The sequence below is a fragment of the Panulirus ornatus genome, chromosome 1, assembly GCF_036320965.1.
Source record: "Panulirus ornatus isolate Po-2019 chromosome 1, ASM3632096v1, whole genome shotgun sequence".
In the NCBI taxonomy this organism is placed as follows: domain Eukaryota; kingdom Metazoa; phylum Arthropoda; class Malacostraca; order Decapoda; family Palinuridae; genus Panulirus; species Panulirus ornatus.
The window spans coordinates 12,179,026-12,200,833 of NC_092224.1; the positions used below are offsets into that span (position 1 = coordinate 12,179,026).

Sequence of the window (21,808 nt, forward strand, 5' to 3'; positions counted from 1 at the left end):
TCGTTGGATTATGATTGTAATTGGTATAATAACAGACACAAAAGTGAGCTAGCCTAACCACCATGGCTAGACTGTGTCATAGATAGGTTTACTAACAATAACTTTTTCCTAGATCTAGAGGAAGTTTATTGAGAAATCTTTTTATCACATTATGTCTCATGTATCCCTACATGTAATGCTGATAACGTAATGTATCATTCTCGTCTCCTTCTTGTTTGCACAAGTCTCGTACGCTCTGTCGGCAGAAGCGATAAGTTCTCGGGCAGTCGCTACGCGTCCCTTGCGTCTCACTTAATCTTACTTGTGTATCTTGTTTGTTTGTGGATAAACTCAGTGTCACGTCTTCACAAGCGTCTTTGTTTCACCATTCCTACATGGTACAGGGAGTTGGATCAAAGTGTGGTGTAAAGACTGACACAGTAAGATAAGATATTGCGAACCACCACAGGACGCCATTTAGGCAAGGTCTGCCAATGGCCAACTGGGAGGAGGCCCGGTGCATGACGCGGGGAGGCCGACTTTCGTAATGCTTGGGCAATATCGAATTTACAACTTCTCAAAGTAAAACTTCAATTGGGCGAATTATGGATAACATAACCATTTGTATTACTTCAGAGTATCAGCTCGGTCGTTATCACCTATTAGCCATTACCGAACGGAGGCCCACGATTGGTTGGACTGTCAGTGGGAAGCAGCCGATAGATGTCGCTTATGACGGCGGACGCTCACTAAGGAATCGGCTGACGGAGGACAAGTAGACGTCACTGAGCAGTAGTCAGTGTTGGGAGGCGGTGGTGCTGGAGCCGGTCAGTGGCAGTGTGTAACAATGGCGGATGAACCCATCTTACCCACGACCATCCCACAGTCGCCACCCTTGAGGACACTGCTGGAGGAAGTCGCTACCCTGCCAATTGTTGCGTCTGCCGCGGGAAAGGTAAATAGTTCTCGAATCCCAAAGTGGAGGTGAGTTGAAGGTATGAAGCAGTGAATGAACCACATCTTGGTTACATGTCGCTCCTCCATCAGGTGATTTGGAGGGAGGTAATAGTTAACAACTTGTTACGTTTAGGACGTGGCGATTTGGGGCGAACAATGTTGAATTCTTGCCGATGAGTTCGTTAAAACTGTCTTACACCCTCGGCAATAATGTAACAATGTTTTGTTCGGTTTATTAACTTTTGTGATCGAGATAAAGTAAAACGAGCGTATGAGCTATACCGTATTCACTAATTTATGGGTAGTCCAACACTCCGCGTCCAATGTAAAGAATTAGTTATGATAGTGCGTTTTTTTTCTTTCTTTTTTTTTAAAGCCTTTCTAAACTCTGTCCATCAGCACTGTTAATACTGAGGTATATGTACTCAATAAACTCCCAAACCTAAATTTTTTAAAGGGGGAGTGACTAACGTGGTCTTAAACAATATTTCTTCTTGTGTAGAGGTAACTTGTGCACAACATACTATAATGTGCATACGTTATAGTTGAAATTTGTGCATTTATTCGTGTCCTATGGCAATAACTATTTTTATCAGGGAGAATGTGAAGTCAATCATCCACATTCACGTATTATGAATCGATGGAAATTTCTTAACATGGTACAGTAGACATTTACCTGATTTGTTCAGGTGTTAATCACTTCATCAGACATACATAAATCTGTAACTATAGTTCCTAACTAAAAACGATCCGCGTTTTCCTCTCCATGCCCAAGACATCATCAAACTCTTATGCAACATATTCCATGACTCTTCATGCCTGCGTTACACCTACCACAATGACGACACCGAACTTTCGGTGTCGTCATTGTGGTAGTGGCATCGCTCGCCTGAAGGGTGACCGGACAGTTACTGTTCAGTTGGCTTGCCTGCACTTTCCAGACAAGCGTACGCACAGCCCTCGTCACTACACTTTATGACCTATGTATGGCATTCCTGGAGCAGGACGTAAGCGTGCAAACACATGCATACATTAGCTTAAGTCTCCTTTGTTGCAATATAAAAGCTTATTATATACCGAAGTCCTATCCTCTTTTGTAGTCATGTTTGGGTACTGTAGTTTGTTCGCACATCACCATCGTTGAATGCTCGAAAAATTGACGTTCTTTCAATAGATGTTGAATCCTTTAGATAAGGTGATACTGTACGAAACATCGCGGCTAAGATAATACAAATGTATTATTGGTATGGAATAAATATATGTAATCAACAGATCGAATACACATACGTTAGCAGAGCTAAATCCAATGATTATATTAGATACTATGACGTTGTGTAGTTACGTTTTGATAGATTTAATTCCTATGAAACTCTGCTCCGGTTGCCATACCTAACTCTACCTTACCTGAACAAAACCTAACTCTTAAGGGTATCGAAATTTGATATACATGTTTCAACACTAGAAATTGTTGCATGAGAATATCCAATTCGCCTATCACACCTTTCTGTCTTAATCTTAAAAAGACTTCAGATAATAGCATTAGGAAAATGTGGTGTTAGATATAAGGATTTCTAAATTAGAGCACAATGTGTGTTGGTTGCTAAGGTCTCCATGGTGATCATTTGCACGAGAATCATTAGCAATAACATTACTGTGGCCACCTCTGCCTACCGACGATCTGTTTTAAGAAAATGCTTCGGCTTCTGTGTTGCCTGCTTGGCCAATGTGTATACTATTACATGTTTTACGTTTGATAGCATAAACGCTTCGTTTTCTATGGCCTCCTGTCATCGTCTATTCTTGACGCGATCTCGCTAACGAGGGATGCTGCAGTCAAGTACGAGAATGTATATTTATATTGTGTATGTTGCCGGTCTCTAAGTAGCCTTCAGCTATGCTGTATCGTTGAATAATGTCAAGGAACTTCTCCCTCTAAAGCAGTCCACATTTCCCTAATGCTGGAAGAAGCGCAACTCTGGGCTGCAGGAAACTTTATATAGAGAACTTAGCTAATATCAGGACTTTCATAGAAATTGTTTTTCGGGTAATTATAGATTGAAATGACTAATAATCATTTGAATTTGGGGGATGATAGATGTATCTACTGAATGTCTGTTTGCAAGAATATCTTGTACGATGTTTTATGCTGTTGCAATATTGTTGAAGTTTCGTCTTATGGTTGCAGCTGTTGCACCATATAAGTAGGTTGGTAGTTCAACAGTTTTTGGTGGGAAGTTCCTCGCTACATACAGCAGCAGGGGAGTTGTGAAGATTGTGGTGGTATGGAGACAGGGCCCGATACCTTCCCTGCGATTAATTCTGTAGGAAAGTACCATTATAGTTTACGTAGCATTTAACTTCGTTTGAAATCTTGTGTATGACGAGCACTGCAGTGTGATATCTATGAAACTTCACTTGGTGGTTCTCCATAATTACAATGAATTCTTAACCACTGAAGTTTGTTACGAGCCACAGAAAACAAGGTGAAGTTCGGTGGATTGGCGTCACTAAAACAAGATCGGGGAGAAATTTTACCTATTTAAGCATTACATATCCCAGCATCTCTCATGGTCGCACAAGAAAAACCTCTCGAATATTTTCCGTTCTTGAAATTTCAAGATGAGATTTTAGAAAATGTTTTATTATATATACAGTGAATCAAAGGAGACAATGTGACTTTGCCTGTAGTTTACTATACATTGGATTATTGGAACGCTTATCACCAGAGAAAACGTGTGGTTGAAAAACTAGGGAAAACTATGCAAGATAATTCATCTGATCTCCAATACACAAAATCGAACAGATATATCTCCGCCGACCATCTTGAGGAAATTAAGAATGATAAAATCAGTTTATAAAAGCTTAGAGAAATCACGAAATTGAGACGGCTAACGAAGAAAGAACGCCATGGGAATTTGCAAATATACAGAACGAAGGTTAGGGAGAAAATTGGATCTATCAAATCGCATTCTGGTAGATTAGGTGATAGATAGAAATGTTTGAAGCTTTTAAGAATCACTTCGTATCCGTATTTACGCAGGAGAATGAAAAAGTTTCGGTTCCAGAACAAATTGACAAGAGGGACGAAAGCGGGCAGCAATGCGGTATAAGAATAAATTTGATATTCTAAAATGAGATTTTGTAGAATGTTTTACATATCCAGTTGATCATTCAAAGATAATTTGACATTTTCTGTAGTTTACTGTATCTGAGTCCAGTGCGTGATAAGATGTCAGGAGGGCCGACCCACTGTGCCACAACCAACATGGAGTCAGACAGCCGTAGTTAGAGAGGAGACTCACGACCTCGTTGACCGTTAAGGATCACAATGCATTCCTAGTGTGGCTACTTTGCTGATGAGTCTTGTATCTTGATGCCACCATATTCGTTGCCAGGTAGAAACTGAATTAAATTTTGGAAGTTGGTGGCGAAGACTGTTATCTTCATCCCATTTTGCTGCTATGGCGCCGTCTATATTTGCTGTACTAACTGCGAACATCCATTAGTATTTCTGAACGCGGTTAGGGTTGTCGAACAGAGTCAGTTTCGGTATATAAGATGGGTCTGTCAGGAGTAGCCTTGGTACTCTTTACTTCCACAGTTTCTTAATGATTTACTGCTGACAGGCTAGCAGTCTCACCATCTCCGATATGTGACTATATCTGCCTTTGTTCACTGACATGACCGTCATGAACCCTAGTGATTTCAAACGTTAAGAACAGTAAAACAAACCCTGTGACTTTGTATTACGGGTGTCTAAAACAAACAACTTTGGTTGTTACTGACGCTGGTATGATGCAACACAAACTGTGTCCGAGCTGGTTCCTAAAACTATAACATGAGGGACACACGATGGCTGGGTCACGCGACCTGCTTCTGTGCCGCCTTGACTGATACTGATAAGGGGTCTAGTATGTCGAATTGGTTTTCATAGTGCTGGACTAATGATTGGTGTCCAGGATATAGACGGGAGAAAAATACTTTGCAAGTTGAAATTTAGATGAGTGTATATTCGTGGTGATTTTGAAGTCTGACCTGAGACTGAGGTTGTCTATCGCTTATCAGGTCATTTGTGTGCATTTTTGATGTTTGTAGTGGAGGTGCGCATACGAGTACAGTATACGTTAAGTATGAAGCGAGGTAGCGATTCTTTATGCTTGCTATATTGGTTACATTTAGAATGGATGATGGAAAGGGTCTACGATTGTTGCAAATCGTGTTTTAGGCATAATGAGGTGGAATTGTTGGCGGTATGTGGCAGTAACTCTGATTGGTTGCGCAGATGTTGAATATTTAGGTTACAAAGCAGCTAATGATATTGAATGTTTGGTTTGTAGCTCTGTTTGATTTTGATGGTGAATGACCAGGCTCGTGAAGACTTGTTTAGAATAGGTGGATTGTTCGTTTTTCCAAATGTGATAGTGGTATGCATTTTGAGGTGATTTATGTTAGTACTTTTGTGTTAGTTTGTGATCTGGGGAGTGTGTCGTGCCGTGTACTATACCCAGTACTGTATGGTTGAGGATTTCTCGAAAGATGACAGGAGTGTTGGATTCTTATCTAGCAGGGGTTAAGAAGGTGACTGTAGAACTGTGTGCTGACGTGGGCATTGTTTTGGGTGAGCCGCTGTTCTAATTGTGATGTAAAGTTCCGTAGTAATTGTTGCCGGGAAACATCAGGTAACTATGTTGTGGCTGAAGTCTCCTGAATAAGAAATTTAACATAGGTCTGTAGGTAGTGGTGGGAGATTAGGCAGGAAATGACTGAAGAAAATTAGGTTGAACTATTCCCTTCAGAAATCCATTGCAAAGCTTCAGGATTCAGGAAGTGGAGACTATGCGAGTGGCTAACTTTGCTGTCGACTGAATTATTGGCAGACCTAATCTCTGTTGATGGTTAAGTATCTTTTCTCTGACGTTGCGGGTGTTGGTGTGGAATGCTCTGTGGATGGCTATGGAGCGCGAGGTGTGCTGTGTAGTCGTTGTGGCACAAAGTTATGTTTGCCTTTCAGTGGTCAGGTTTTTGATCGCGTTTGAAAATTTGACTTCGATAAGTCTGTCCTATGTTAATGATCAGTTAAAAGATTTGTACGATGACTCGTAGACCCTGTCCAGCCGTACACACTGTATTTTTACTTTTACGTGCAACCTCTAAGCTTTTTTTTTTTTACCATGCTATCTTCTTCATACATTGTGATCTACCCCCTCCCATTTTAAAGCCTGGCGTGGTATACGTAATTGGTAAATTCATATAGGTATTCAAACTTGCGATGGAATGATGAACAAGGAGCCTTGGAAAATTATGATGCAGTAGTCACTGATGCCCACATGTTCAAGATGCACTGGAACCGTAGATTTTTCAGCACTTCATTAATTATCTTATTCCAAATTGTCGAGCCATCTTGCTAGTAAATCCTTATATTTTCAAAAAAAAATGCAAAGGATCGGGGAAATAAAATCAGAATAGCAACAGCAATTATGGAAATGGTCCTCCGTGAATTTTTCATATGTACTTTGCTGCGAGGTTTACCGGGCGAAAGAAGAAAAAGCTTGAGATATGCTTTCTTAAAAGGATTCCATGTGGATACAAACTAGAGGATTTGAAAATGCAGCAGAGTAAGTACAAAGAGGAACAAAAAAGTGTGTGTTTACTTGGACATGAGAGGGAGAAATAACATCAGCTCCTGAATAAAACAAGTGGAATAATGGTACCTATTAATGATTTGTATGTTTAGCCCATAGCTGTATAGTCTGTGGCCAGCTATGAGGCACCAACACTGCGTGACTGATGTCCACACTAAAGATCAAAATTGCTTGCTTCATTAGATGATCCTGATAGCAGTGTCCTGCCCTTCCTAGGTCGGCGCTACCCACGGGCTGCTGTGTCGTGTGGTGCCCCTGTACGGCCGGCTGACCGCTGCTGCCGTCGCCACAACCTGCACCATTACCCGCCGAGCTGAAGAATACAAGGTTGTTAGGACGTCAGGTCAGCCATCCCTCTCATCATTAGTACATATTTTTTTAAAATAATAGAACAGAAGGATTTTATATATATATATATATATATATATATATATATATATATATATATATATATATATATATACCGGGGTCGACGTGCTGTCAATAGTCTAAACCTGGGGTAAAGCATGGAAAGGTCTGTGGGGCCTGGATGTGGAAAGGGATAAGTGCTTTCAGTGCATTACACATGATACAGACTGAGCGAATGTGACTTTTTTTTTCTTTTCGTGGCGCTACCTCGCTGTTGGGTGGGGGGACTGTTTGGCGGTGTAGCGACGGGAATGGATGGAGGCAGCAAGTATGGCTATATACATGTGTATATATGTATGTGTTGTATATGTATGGATACACTGATGTGTGCGCGCATGTATGGGCATTTATGTATATATGTGTATGAGTGTTTGGGTCATTCTTCATCTGTTTCCTTGCGCTACCTTGCTGACGAGGGAAACCGTGGTTATATATATGTTAAATCTCTGAGCACGTGGTTTACAAATATGCTGGTAACCACAAGGAGAATGAAACTAAAAGATTCGAGCGCTTTCGTGATATTTCGTATCATTGGCGAACTGACTCTCTTCCCAGGCCCTCTCATCCCTAACAGACTGCATACTTGTCCCTCTTTCCAAATTTCTTGCACTTTCTCCCCTAACCACCCCATCCGTAAACACATTAAACCATGGTGATATCACACACCCCTGCCGCAGAACGATCTTCACTGGGAACCGATCATTCTCCTCTCTTACTACTCGTACACGCGCCTTACACTTCCATAAAAAAAACTTCACTGCTTCTCGCAGCTTACCACCCACACCATATATTTCTAAGGCCTCCCACAAAGTATATCTCTCAACCCTTTAATGTGCCTTCTCCTGATCCATAAATGCCACATACAGATGTTTTTTCTCTAAGTATTTCTCGCACATTCTTGAAATCGGACACTGAACCACACATCTTCCACCACTTCTAGAACCACACTGCTCCTCTAATCTGATGCTCTGAACATGCGTTCACCCTCTCAGTTGATACCATCCCATACAATTTTCCAGGTATGATAAACAAACTTAAGCCTCCATTTTTGAACACGCTCCTTTGCTTTTATACAATGGTACTACATGCATTTAACCAATCCTCAGGCACTTCATGATCCACTGCTAACCAGTGGACACGTCACCCCTTAACAAATTCAACTGCAAAGCCGGATTTCATCTTCCACAAGGCTTCACAACCTCTTCTCTCTTCACCAAACCTGTTATCACTGCCCCTTTTTGCCTCCACCAATTTTCCTATTTTTGTCATTCGTATATTGTTTACCTCCTTCCAAAGCATATTTTCATTTAACTAAATTTCAATGAACACTATAACCCCGAACCTCATTTGCCCTCTTTTTCAACCCCTGCACCTTTCTCTTTACCTCCTGACGCTTTCTCTTGCTCATCTTTTTTTTTTTTATTCATTCGCAGTTTTACTACTTTATCCTACCACTCGTTACCCTTTCTCATCTGCTTACGTTTCTCATCCCACATGCATCTCTTACGTATGTCATCACTGCTCCCCAAAATAAATTCCATTCCTCCCTCACTTCATTTGCTCTCACCTTTTGCCATTCTACACTCTATCTGTCCAGGTATTTCTTCACAAAGGTCTTGCTTCCATGCTCACTTACCACTCCTTCTGACAGTCTCCTCTTTTTCGAAAACCTCTACAGATCTTCATGAAAATGATGAGACGTCCCACCAGTTGCTTCTGAGCACATAAACATCCAAGGGTTTCACCTTTACTCGCCTATCAATTATTATGTAATCTAATAATGCCCGTTGACCTTCTCCCCTGCTCGCACATGTATATTTGTGTATATCTCTTTAAGCCAGGTATTCCCAATCATCAGACTTTTTTTCAACACAACTCGCAAGCTCTTCATTTCCATTCATAAGACTAATTACCGCATGCGCATTAGTTATACCCTCAACTGCTACATTACTTGCCTTCGCATTTAGATCGCCCTTTACTAATACCCTGTCTTGTGCACCAAAACTGGTGACACTCGCTCAGCTGCTCCCAAAAGAATTCTCTATGATCTTCTCATGACGAGGTGCATAAGCACCAACAATCACTCCTCTCTCTCCATCCACTTTGTTTTACCCAAATCAGCCTTATAATGTACTTCCTTACACTCTATCACACACTACCACAACTGCTTTAGGAGTAGCGCTTCCTTAGCAGGAGGGTGAAAGGCGTACAAAGAATAGTGAATTGGAATGATGTGGTATACCGGGGTCGACGTGCTGTCATTGGATTGAACTAGGGGATGTGAAGCGTCTGAGGTAAATCATGGAAAGTTTTGTGGGGCCCGGATGTGGAAAGGGAGCTGTGGTTTCGGTGCATTATACATGACAGCTAGAGACTGAGTGTGAACGAATGTGGCCTTTGTTGTCTTTTCCTATTGCTTCCTCGGTCGCGTGCGGGGGGAGGGGGTTGTCATTTCATGTGTGGCGGGGTGGCGACGGAAATGAATAAAGGCAGCAAGTATGATTTGTGTGTATATATATATATATATATATATATATATATATATATATATATATATATATATATTTCTGTATGTATATACATGTATACGTTGAAATGTATAGTTATGTATATGTGCATGTGTGGACGTGTATGTATATACATGTGTATGTGGGTGGGTTGAGTCATTCGAATTCTCGTCTGTTTCCTTGCGCTACCTCGCTAACGCGGGAGACAGGTAAGAAGTATGATAAATTATATATATATATATATATATATATATATATATATATATATATATATATATATATATATATTTTTTTTTTTTTTTTCATACTATTCGCTATTTCCCGCGATAGCGAGGTAGCGTTAAGAACAGAGGACTGGGCCTTTGAGGGAATATCCTCACCTGGACCTCTTCTCTGTTCCTTCTTTTGGAGAAAAAAAGAAAAAAAAAATATATTCTTTTAAACTATTCGCCATTTCCCGCGTTAGCGAGGTAGCGTTAGGAGCAGAGGACTGGGCCTTTTTTTGGAATATCCTCACCTCCCCCCCCCCCCCCTCTTTTCCTTCTTTAGGAAAAAAAAAAAACGAGAGGGGAGGATTTCCAGCCCCTTTTAGTCGCCTTCTACGACACACAGGGAATAAGTGGAAAGTATTCTTAATCCCCTATCCCCAGGGATAAAATATATATATATATATATATATATATATATATATATATATATATATATATATATATATATATATAAGGTGTGTGAATGTAGTCTATATCAGTCTACATTTCTTGCAGTAAAGAAAGTGGAGGAATTAGGATTGAAGGCTGTGGACAGCTTGAGGAGCTCCTACCCCATCATCAATAAACCCACACACGAGGCAAGTAAAACCCTTACGTTGTAGTCTTGTATCCTTCGCTTGGTATAGACCCAGTGATATCTTTGAACTGCTGCACGTCAAGACGAGAAGTGAAATTTTTTCAGACTTCGAACTTAGGATAAAAAAAGAATGAGATAAAGATAGGGTAAAAAGAGTTTTACTTACGTATCTTTTGCAAGTTGAATAAAGCAATTAAGAGGCGTTTCAAATTTGCGAAATTTACCAAAAGTATTTAGAATAAGTTGCTCTAAAAAAAAAGCTTTACAACATCATATAAACACAAGTACAGAAAACACTGAATTTTGTCTTGGGATACACTGCCTTGCTACTCTGCTAAGGTTGAACATTATCTTGGTTCTTCAAATATTGGAGAGGCTAAATCTGCGCAAGTGTCAGACCCACTGCTGAAGTATGACCACCAGTACTCCAAGCCAGTGTCAATATAACCAGCCATATACGCTAACTGAAGTGGTTTTGAGGACTGAAAGCATTCCACCCGTTGATGTTGAACGGATGTGATCTCTGACTTGTTTTGAGTCGCTCATACCTCCCAGTAAACAAGATGGAGGCTTTAGCTGGTGCGGCCACAAGAGATGCCAAACCTCTGAGGCTTACTGTGGGTTGAGGCTACTGTGGCTTATTCCTCTACATGAAAAAATCCACATTGAGGCAGATGTGGTAATCCCACCATGTGGGAATCTTGTAGTCTATATAGATGAGATATTCCATGCTTCTTTATAAACCTCTGTGTTATCGCAAGTAATCATTACCATGACCTGGCACAAAGACCATCACACTGCTTGCGAAAGCCTACTCTGTAGCAGTGTGACAGCGACTCCTGAAACCATATAAGCCACTTAACAGCTGAGAGTCAAGGTTGCCTAAGCTTCCTTACTGGTTTGGCTGGACAACTGCCAAAGGGTAGTCCAAAGACCGATACGCAGCGGCAGCCTCCATCACCAGACCGCGGTCCTCGGCTACCTACGGGCGGCAGTACCGTGTAAAACCTTCCGGGACGTCTACCCTTTTCACGGGTTTTCGTTCCATGGCACCAGTTACGCATAAGAAGTCCTTAGGGGACGGCATACCAGCCATTGTTGGTGTGTCGGATGCCAGCAGAAACCAAGGGGGAGCGGCTGATGACCGCTCTCCCACTTGGCCAGTGTGAGACCACCTTTGCCAGCTTGTTGCTGGCCGCCGGACAGGTCCTTAAAGGCGAATGGGAGATACCGCCAACTGCGGTTGGGCCGGAAACCCTCTATACCTTTAGGTTTAGCAGAGGTTCTAACTGTGGGAGAAGTAGCACACCACCTCGAGGCCACTAAAAATCAGCCCTCTGTTCCGACGTAATGCAGACAGGACTCCTGAAGTCTATTTCTCCGTGGGTGCTCTGCAAGATGTTTAATATGTGGATAGCCACATATACACTGCCTGAACCACTCGAGGCGAACAGGACGGTACTGATATGAGGTACCAAATCCAACATGGCCCAAGGACCACAAACCAATCACAGTTTCATGTGCTGTGGTCCGACTCGTACATAAGATCCCTAGCAGCCGCATCTCGAGCCTTATCCAGATCGATGGAGCTCAAAAGGCATTCGTCCCTGTGGACGGATGCCCCGAGAACCTCACGATCTTGGACGCCATCATTAGTCGTACTCAGGTACAGTCCCACGCTGTGCACCTGGCATTCCTCGACATGGCCAAAGCATACGATAGTGTTAATCATAACACTGTCGAGCGGGCCATGTCGCGGAAGGGCAATCCTGCCCCCGTCAGGGTATACATTATGTCGACGAACAACCAAGCCTTCACCCATATTGAAGGCAGCAGCGAGAAGTCTGAAAAAATAACAATGACTCGCGGGGTCAGACAAGGCGACCCCGTCACCCATTCTTTTTAACCTTGATTTACGAAGGGGTTAAAAGGGTTTAGGAATCAGGTGTGGGGATCAGATTTGGCGACCAAAAGGTATCAGTGATAGTCTTCGCCGATGACATGGTTCTAGTGGCGCGGGCGGTTTGCAGAAGGCAATAAACATAATGGGAGATACACTGGCGAGGGGTGACCTTCGGGTGAACCCGGGAAAGTGTAGGTCCCTCAGCATGGGGATCAAACGCAAGACTAGTTACGTCAACAAAAAACAGGACGTTCCAAGTCTTGGGCAGCGCTATCGGCTCCATGGACGCTGAAGACTATTATAAGTCTTGCCTTGGTGTTCTCATCGGGGCAGGGGCAAGGCGGGTATCCTACGGCTCACTGCTAGATGAGGAGCTAGCCAACATCACCAGGGCCCCTCTAAAACCGCAGAAGAGGATTGCAATCGTCGTTGACCACCTCGTAGCCAAAGTAGTGCATCGCTTGATGCTGGGGGAGGTATACAAGAAGCAGCTCGCGCGCATGGACAGGCAGGTGAGTGGCGGTCCGCCACAGGCTTCGACTGCCTCGTGACGCACCCTGCGCTTTCTTCTAATCTGCGGCAGGGGATGCTGCTTTGGGAGTTTGATTTTTGTCTCGACCGTCCGGCTAAATGAACAAGCTAGATTGGAAAAATCGCTCACCTCGTCTGACTGTTGCGGAGTTGGTCGGGCCCTGCATGCATTGCTGGTCGACAGGCGAGCAATATGACCGAACTATCTCGCGCATGGAAGGCTAACCTAGTCAGTGCCTGTGATGGGTCGGAACTCGCTCGATCTGCTGCTGTACCACAGGTGAGCAGATGGGTCACCAGTGGGACCCGACTCCTCGCGGGCAGTGACTGTTAAGGCCATTCAAGTGATGTCGGGAACATTCCCCCACCCCCTCCAGGGCTAAAAGAGGCTGACCAGATATCTCCGGCCTCTGTGACACTTCTCTCAAGCCCGGTACGATTGGGCATATCGCCCATGTATGCCCACGTACCCATGGGGGTCGGGTAAAAAGGCACGACAGCATCGACTTTTTAGCCGGACGGTTGAGGCAAAGGTGGTACGAGGTGATCTGCGAACCTCGTATTCCTGTTGCAGGGTCCTTCCGGACATCGTGGCTTCCAGAGAGTTGGAGACTTGCATTGCACACCCAAGTCTCCGGAGTTAGCTTCGTGCTCTCATCTGCACACTATCTTGTATAAGTGCAGCTATTACGGCACCCCGTAAGTCCCTCAGGGCGTACGGGACTCAACCGGTAAAGACGCCGTGCGCGTAGCATCAGCCACAATGAACTGGCGAGGTGTATGGTGTCAAGAGTAAGAGTGCTCTGAGGGTTAGGGCTTTCCTACCGGGACCTAGAGGTGTGCTCCGTGAAAGCCCTAACTTGAACCCATACCCTTTACAGGATGTGCTCCAAGAGCACAAGTTAGCAATCTGCTGCCAGCCTCACAACATCTGGTGTTGGCATGGGTGGGGCCCCCTTGTTCGCTCGTGGGTGATGGTTGGCTGTTCGTCCCCCCCACCCCCCCAAAAAAAAAGGCTTTCATGGAGGATACCAGTTCCCGATGGCGGTTTGCCGTAGCGGGGGAGTAGGCGTCTAGACGGGATATCCTGTTATTCCTGTCCGTCAGGCCGCAATGGATGGTGAGCGGTGCCGGGGATTGGACTGTAGTGCAGTCCATATGGGTAAGATAAGGTGCCCAACCACCTTTTGTACTGCCTATTTCTCATTTTTCTTATGCCTTTGCTCTCTGCAGTCCGATCTATTGTCTTCTTGACTTTCACAGCTCTAACACCCTCTTCCTTCTTTGTCAACGTGTAAATACCTGGAGTAGTTAGCCTCAGCACCAACATTAACAATTGAAAATGGTTTGTAAAAAAAAATCCTCCATACTTAGTGTTCGCTTTATTCCTTGCTCTTAAAGAATATCCAGAGCTACTTCCTCATGTGAAGCAGAATTAAGAATTGAACTTTAATGCAGCTTCTCTTCTGCCATCCTGCAGTGCCCTCCATTCTCTTGGAATAAGTCTATTTCTGGGTCTTTAAAGTAGATGAATGACAGTCTGAATGATAGATTTCGTTTCAAAATATAGAGCTGATGTTGGAGCGTCTTTGACTCCATTTCCAAGTGTGTTGCTTGCTGAGTAGGTAATGTGAATTTATCTTTACTGATCATATCTTGAAAGTATACATGTTGCATTTGGAGGATATTATTTTATGCAAAATAATCACATCGTTTACTTCACAGGTACTAGAGAAGTTATCTGTGTTGGTGTATCAGCGTGTACAGCTGGGCAGCAGTCGGGTCGCTTCCCTGCACTTCAGTCAAATAACATGCCGCGCCGCTGAAGCAGTGATGGTCACTGCAGAGCGAGCGTGTGCCACTTCACTTCCAGGTCAGTCCATCCCGTGAACTTTATACTCTCTATGGAACTAGATAACCCAGTTTATCATAACGTTCGAAGAGTAACACTATTGCTCTGGAACAGAAGATGGGGTTGTGGCGCGAGTGTTGCCGAAACCTTTGAAGCGGGTGTATTCCTCGTCCTTCCTTCCTCTCCTCATCTCTGCCGTGAGTACTGCATTACTTATATAAATCATAAGAACTGCCACAGACTGAAATTAATGAGATACACCATCGAGCAGTCATAACAAGATATTGAATCCTTAGGGACGATGCTTGCGGAATTGGCGACGTGCACTGCGGGCCTGGCGTCACTCGGGGATGAGAGTCAGTGTCGCGAAGGAGCACACCAAGCGCCTCCGCAAGGTGAGGGCAGCAGCCAGCCTGACACGGGTGAGCCATGATAATCTAGACGGATTTATCCAGCAGGAAAATATTCTAAGCTGTCCATCATAACAGACAGCCCAGAATATACAAGTGATCATCATCAAATGATCAATGTATTCTCGATATACAAAATTGGAAGATGTAAGCAAACAAGGTGAAGTTGAAATGTTGATCCGTTGTTACATAAACCGTGTTTGTAGGAGTACGTAGGTAAGATGAAAATTTCCTTTGTGATCTTTGAAAGTATTTTCTTGCTGACTGAAATGTTAACCTAAAGTAATAATGGTGAATTGATCGAAGCCCTCGCATTCTCCATTCTCGGTGATATAGAGCAAATTATCTACCGCCTTACCCATATACCTGACCTGTGACCAGTGTCCTAATATTATGGATTTGTTTTTCACATTTAGTCCATCCCGCTGTAAATATACAATCTCGACCCCAGTTGGTTCATCTGATGACACTCATAAATGTATCTATTCTACCGGTACTTCGCCCTCCGGCAGCCCCTTCTAAGCGAAGTACTAGCATCTCTACAGGACTGACTGGAACAATGCGTAACTTCTTACTTTCCTTGGATAAATTGCTGTCTCTTATGTGGTGATGCCTCAGCCTCCGCCAAACGCATAAGAGGTTATTCTTGCTGGAATGGAAGAATTTCTACCCTCTTCCTCTCAGATTACCTCTTCATCCAATCCATGGCTCAATAGTTCTTGTTCTGAGGCCATTCAGGCATATCAGGTTTGGCAAAACACTCCCTTTGCTTTCCATTCAGATGTCGAAACTACATCTCTTCTGAACGCTTGTTCCAATTATACATGGCATTGATTCGCCCTTGTATGGAGTATTGCTCTCACGTTTAGGGTGGATCTATCTCTGTATGTTTACTTGAGAGATCTGTCGAAAGCGATCAGTTATCAGCTGTCCCAGGCTGACTTCTAAACCTGACCCTACTTACCCTACGCTCAATGTTGGTTCACTTTCCCTCTTGTATAGGTATTCCTTCGGTTTTTGCTCCCAAAAGCTGGCTGCTGCTGTGCCCCCACCACTAGCTAGACCACACAATATTCGGCAAGCTGCTGCGTCACGTGATTGTGTGGTCATCGGCAACTCGAGGGAGGGCCGTTTTGATACTTGCTTCTTTCGCTACACGTCGAAGCTTTGGAAATCTCTACCTTCTCATGTTTTTTCCCAAAAACTATGACATGGTACATTTCAAAAGACCGGTCTTTCTCGTCCTCAAATTCGTAAATACCTTCCCTTGGAATTTCTTTTTCAGTATCATAATTCTCTCTACATTTCACTCAAGGCCCGGCCTTGATGTGGACTTTTGTTCGTGACTGGAGGCTTCAACATATAAGAAAAGTTGGACTGATGGCAAGGTACCTATGTATATAATGGATGCAAGGGTAGTGTGACTTGCTTTATAGAGATAGGTTCTGCCTGGTCTCTAGTAAGACGCATGCGGCTAATGTTGATCTACCTCTCCCCCACATTGACAGTGCTGTATCTTCCTTGATAGCCCTTTTCTCATCACCTTGGACGACCAATACTACCTTGTTCCAAGATGCCTCTTTTTCTGTTTCACTGCCCATTACTATAATATCCTTACTTCAAAAAAATACGATAGTGTTTTGGATTGCATATTCCTCCGTTATTTTCTGAGTAGCTTTGTTTTTAAGTCTCGGCCATAATTGGTCTTCAGTTTCGCATTTACCTAAAGACTATAAGTTCCTTCGTATCGAAAACCTGATCATCCTTTAAATATGCATCGGGAGATCTTACGTTTTAGCTAACCCTTGCTACAACGAAAGCTTTTCAGAGAGGCACAGAGGTTTGATGTCAAAGCTCCATTTTTAAGGCTTTCTTCGCACAGTTTTTTTCGTATCCATATCTCTGTTCTGTTCATTTCATTTCAACAACCTCACTTTTCTTTGTTAAAGGTAATTATCCTTCATTGTTCTGTAGTTTCTCTTACCTCCCATACAACGAGCTTCAGTCTTCAGCAAATAACACGGTTTCCTCGTACCTGATGACTCGAACTCCCCATTCAGATTTGTCTTTCCACGAGATTCTTAAACTTGAATTTTGAGAGTATTTCAGTAGTACAGACGTAAGCAAAATGTTCAACGCATCATTATCTCTACTCCCATTTTTCACTATAAATCTCGCTTCAAACTATATTTCTATTCGTCTATAAAGCTCTGTGTATTTTGACCATCTTGGAATGGTTCTATACTTCAACCATTCAAGAGTACACGTATCGGTTGCTTGTTGTATCAACTTTGAATTCCATCCAGCAGAATTGCCTAACTTTGCCTCAGAAATACTAGACCTTTGCCAGATGTCATAGATTCTAATCTTGACGGATGCTCGTTATACAAGATTATATTCATGTCTTAAGGAGTGTTAATTCATCCATGGGTAGGCCCTAACTGCCTATTTAGTAATTTGACTTGCCAGCTTCCCCGGTCTGCCTCAAACTTTGACCAACGTTCCCTCCATTCCTCTACTGGATATCTTCTCTTTTATAGATCACTTCGACCTTTGCTTCCCCAGGTCTGGCTACCTACGTGATCCTGACATCATCTTGATAGCTCTGTACTGGGCGAGCTACCACGTCACATAATTGCTTGGTCTTGAGCAGCTTGGGAGTAGGATAGTAAGGAGAGTGTGGGACAGTAGTCGTGTACATCCTGTATAAAACAGAGACTGTGACGGAGTAATACATGTAGTTTGTGAAGTTTTGGATTTGCTAGTTCAAACATCACTCGTTACATGGAAGCTGACGAAGATCTGGGGTAAACTATTGTTCATGTAGTTTAAATGCCTCTGAATGAAGCCGAAAATATCGGTTGATAAAGCTGAATACTGTAGTCTGCTCTGATAGACGAGACCTGCTGTAGTGAGCTTGGTACTGGAAACTTTAAGATAAGTTACTGGCTGTACATAACATCTGGGCCTTTGCAATATGTTAATCTTTCACTTTGAATGATTGATATTTTGACTTTTTTCCGGTCATGTGTATTATCTGATGCTGGGGACACCACGCAAGAAGACGGCAAAGGGCGAGTGGCACAGGTGGTGGGTGCGGTTGCCGGGGTGGTCCTGGCTGGGTGCAGACACGTCCCTGCGCCTCAGCAGTACAATGCATGTAGAAGTTAGAGAGGCCCTCCCTCACTCTCCTCACAAGAACATACCGTCAGAGGTAAGAACAGGCCATTGTGGAACTCTGAGCATTTATGTACTAGAGCAGAGGGGGAAAGTGTGGATTGTGGGCATTTTACATAGTAACCTATAGCAAAGGAAGGATGAAGATTTGCAGAAGGGGAAAATACTATTGCGCATGTTATCAAGTGGTCTTTTCAACAGCTGGATTTGAAATTCTGAGATTAAACGGATTCTTAACACCTCAGTAAAATGTTTGCATTCAAGGTAGTTTCACGTTTCTTCCAGAAGAAAGGGAAGCGATCTAAGGCTGACCAGCCAGAGATGACCTGCCGTGACCTGCTGAGGGACTTGGATGACTACCACTCGGAGGACGACTCTGAGTATTTGGTAAGTTGAGTAGTCTCGTAACCATATTCTGTCCTTAAGCTTAAGGATGTAAGAGTCTTGATAGTTTTGTTGAAGATTTCAAGTGAATATTCGTGTTTGTGTTACTGATGGCAACTACGACACTGTCTTCTCTTGATTTTGATAGTAGGAATTGTCAAGAATTACCAATTTAGGTAAAACAGATCATCTTTATTTCTAATATTCGACTTTGTGTGAAATAGATATTCCTGACTTTCATAAGATTTCGGCAAATTTCTGCCTTGAATGTCTGTGGTCCATGGGCTCTTGCCCATGGACAACACAGTAGTGTATCGCCTCCTTTCACTCAAGCGTGACCCTCCCTACAGTCACATGGGCAAACCCCTCACTTATGTTGCTTGACTGTGTATGACTTTTTGTACCTGACTATCCGTTAATCCTCGCCTGAAACACGTTATAGGATTTGTCATAACTTCATTTTGTTAACATCTCGTACAACGAAAAACGCACAAACCGGAATATCACATGGCTAATATCTATTTAAGTACAGAATCTTGACTTTTATTATACTACAAATTTTCAAAATATGCCCGTTGTAATTGCATAATTAAAGTCCTTTTTGAATACTCGTTCATTCAACAGTGTACTGGAGACCGTTACTAGAATTACAAGGATTTTTACCAGTAATGTTCAAAATTTGTACATGTATCTCGATCTTTACCCAGTGAAACCTGTGTGTACTGGTAGGTATTTTCGTTGTAAGAGGTGGAAATGTCGACCAATAACCCTCACGTCTCCGCCACAGTTGAGCCAGGGATATCCTCCGTCATAACAGGTATAGGTTATCGATATCCTCCCCTGCGCTCCTCGAATGTTTCTAAAACAAAACTTGAAAAGTAAATGCATAATCGCCTTCGGAAAAGTATATATATTTTTTTTTGGCCATAGCAATCTGCCATACTCGGTTTGTCATAGTTTCGAGGTGTTCGTTTTCCATAAATGTACCAACTCTTTCTGGATTGATATATGAACTGTATGACAACTGTGTCGACGTGGGAAAATAAAAGCTCTAATCAAAACCATACAGGAATTTAAGAACCTTGTTTTCATATATCGGCCCCAAAACTGTACAACACAGCTCAAGTTGGTCTGGCGTCTTGCTTAGCCTTACTTATCCATACTTGTTTATCCCATGGAAAAACTAGTTTAGTGACGCAAATAACGTTAAATGTAACCAGGTCTGAGTCCGATGATTATGTCGGAAACAACAATTGGAAAAAAATGAATACAAGTATAGACGAATACAAATTCTTCGTATAGCTAGAGAGCTGCAAAAGTCAGCAGTGGATTTAAAGCAAAACGTTTGCAAAGTTTATGCCTAAACATATTTATAGCACTGCTTTCACCCACTCTAATAGGCAAATCATTCCATATGTAAACAATCTTGGTGAAGCAGTTTTTCACCTCCTTCGAAGCAAAGCGTTTGCCCACAAGCTACGAGTGAAATCAGATCTATCCTTAGCTTTTCAGACAGGCTATTAGCTCTGGCATTGGTTGTCATCATTTCCTCATCCCCCCCCACCCCCCCTTGTTATACCTGTTATGGCATTTTGATAGTCTAGTAATATCCAATCTTAACCAGCCCTCAGAAACGTCAACGGACTCCTTGGAGTATCGGTCTACGGACTGTGAGGTGAGCGAAGCCCCCATCACAGACGAAGACTTCTCGGAGCAGCAGATAAAAGTCGTGGTTAACGGAGCGGAGGATGCCGTAGACGGTGAGGTGGCAGAGGCGCCCATTCCCCCCGGTGACCATCATTGTGACAGAAAGCCAGGAACCCGTCACTCCGTCACCGGAGAGCTGCACTGAAGGAAACTGCACATAGCATGTTAACCTGCCTGACTTTCTTGGTTCATTTGTGTGTTTTGTGTTGCATTTTGTAAATTGTAGGAGGTCAATGATAAATTTAAAGTTTTTAAAGTTTGGTTTGATAACCCTCCAGACTTCTCGAGTTTGCAAATATCCCAGTATTAGCAGAGGATTGGGCACTAGTACTGGTGAGTCTCTGCATCATCAGAGAAGTCGACATGGTCTTGTTTAATGCTGCATGTGACACTATGAGCAACTGCTGCATCAAAGAAGAAAAAGAATACGTGAAGATAAACTGAAGAAAGTTCAATACTTCAGACTCTAGTCTAACACTTATTACATAACCTGATTCCCAATTAACTTCACCCCAACATGGGAGGAAAAGAATAAAGCAGAAATTCTAATTTCTTGGTATGATTTCAAGTAAGATGTTTGAATTTTTGTAGTTATATAAAAGTACGGGGAAAATGAAACACGATAAGTTCCCGAGTGCACTTTCGTGTAATAATTACATCAGGGGAGAGACGAGAGAAATATCAGTTTATATATATATATATATATATATATATATATATATATATATATATATATATATATATATATGCCTGAGAATAATCGGATGAACTATAACTGCGTTGCCAGGCTCACGATCAACGTTGTTGCTGATGGGTGGTTTTCCCAGCGCATTACTTTTACCTCCCACTAATGTCTGCGCTGCGAAACTGCCCTCTGCTGTCTGTTTATTTTCCAGTCTATTACACTCTAACCAAAACTCTGAAGTGGATGTTTTATTTTAGTTTTTTTCACTGAACTTCCGTTTTGTCATTGTAGAGGAGCTCGTCGGCAAGAGAGCTCTCGACTTCCTTGTATTGTTGAAAGTGTCTTTATTTCGTACATAAATATCATAAAGATTGCGGTCATGTAAGTTTGTAACACAGTGCACCGGTAGAGCAGACATATTGACATGTTCGGGGAAAGAAATATTAAGGGTTGGATATACTATGAAATGGTTACAGTAAGAGATTTTCAGAATCTAATATTTGCATATATAAGGTAAACACACCACACTGAGATAACGGTGATGACTCCGTCGTTCAGATGCAACTGACAAATTTGATGTAACTTAAACTCCATGAAGCTGAGGGGATGACACCATGATTCATAGTTTTCTGAATATAAAGTTTGTTCGTATATAAAGCTGTATATGTAGTCTAAACAAAAAATTTTCATGATGAATATGGCATCGGTAACATGAGTGAAATTTTGCTTTGTTTGAATCTATCGTGATTGCTTGGGGATGGTGAAGTTTGAGGCATGTGTTCGGTGAGTATTATGCTTCCTTGTTTTGCTAGCTATCTTG

At 42.6% G+C, this 21,808-nt stretch overlaps 1 protein-coding gene across 7 annotated transcripts; it reads left to right on the top strand.

The window, feature by feature from the left end:
• Nucleotides 1–724: 724 nt before the first annotated feature.
• Jabba (jabba) lies at nt 725–20,559 on the top strand. Of its 7 annotated transcripts, none has more exons than XM_071674789.1 (9): nt 726–934; nt 6,795–6,921; nt 10,258–10,340; nt 14,499–14,646; nt 14,743–14,822; nt 14,922–15,047; nt 18,097–18,250; nt 18,496–18,599; nt 20,221–20,559. In XM_071674789.1, the coding sequence occupies exons 1-9, from the start codon at nt 827–829 to the stop codon at nt 20,446–20,448; spliced, it is 1,158 nt and encodes a 385-aa protein (XP_071530890.1). In that variant the 5' UTR covers nt 726–826; the 3' UTR covers nt 20,449–20,559. The 7 variants fall into 7 exon arrangements, with proteins under 7 accessions (XP_071531247.1, XP_071530890.1, XP_071530800.1 ...); XM_071674699.1 differs by having other exon boundaries at nt 727–934; nt 14,740–14,822; nt 18,097–18,249; nt 18,498–18,599; XM_071674883.1 differs by having other exon boundaries at nt 727–934; nt 14,740–14,822; nt 18,097–18,249; nt 18,501–18,599.
• Nucleotides 20,560–21,808: the final 1,249 nt, after the last annotated feature.

Excerpts from the sequence above, each read along its gene's own strand:
- Jabba (XM_071674789.1), top strand. The coding sequence starts at position 827 with ATGGCGGATGAACCCATCTTACCCACGACCATCCCACAGTCGCCACCC. Across the intron at positions 6,922-10,257 it reads CAAGGTTGTTAGGACGTCAG|TAAAGAAAGTGGAGGAATTA; the intron begins GTCAGCCATCCC and ends CATTTCTTGCAG. Across the intron at positions 18,251-18,495 it reads CAAGAACATACCGTCAGAGG|AGAAGAAAGGGAAGCGATCT; the intron begins TAAGAACAGGCC and ends CACGTTTCTTCC.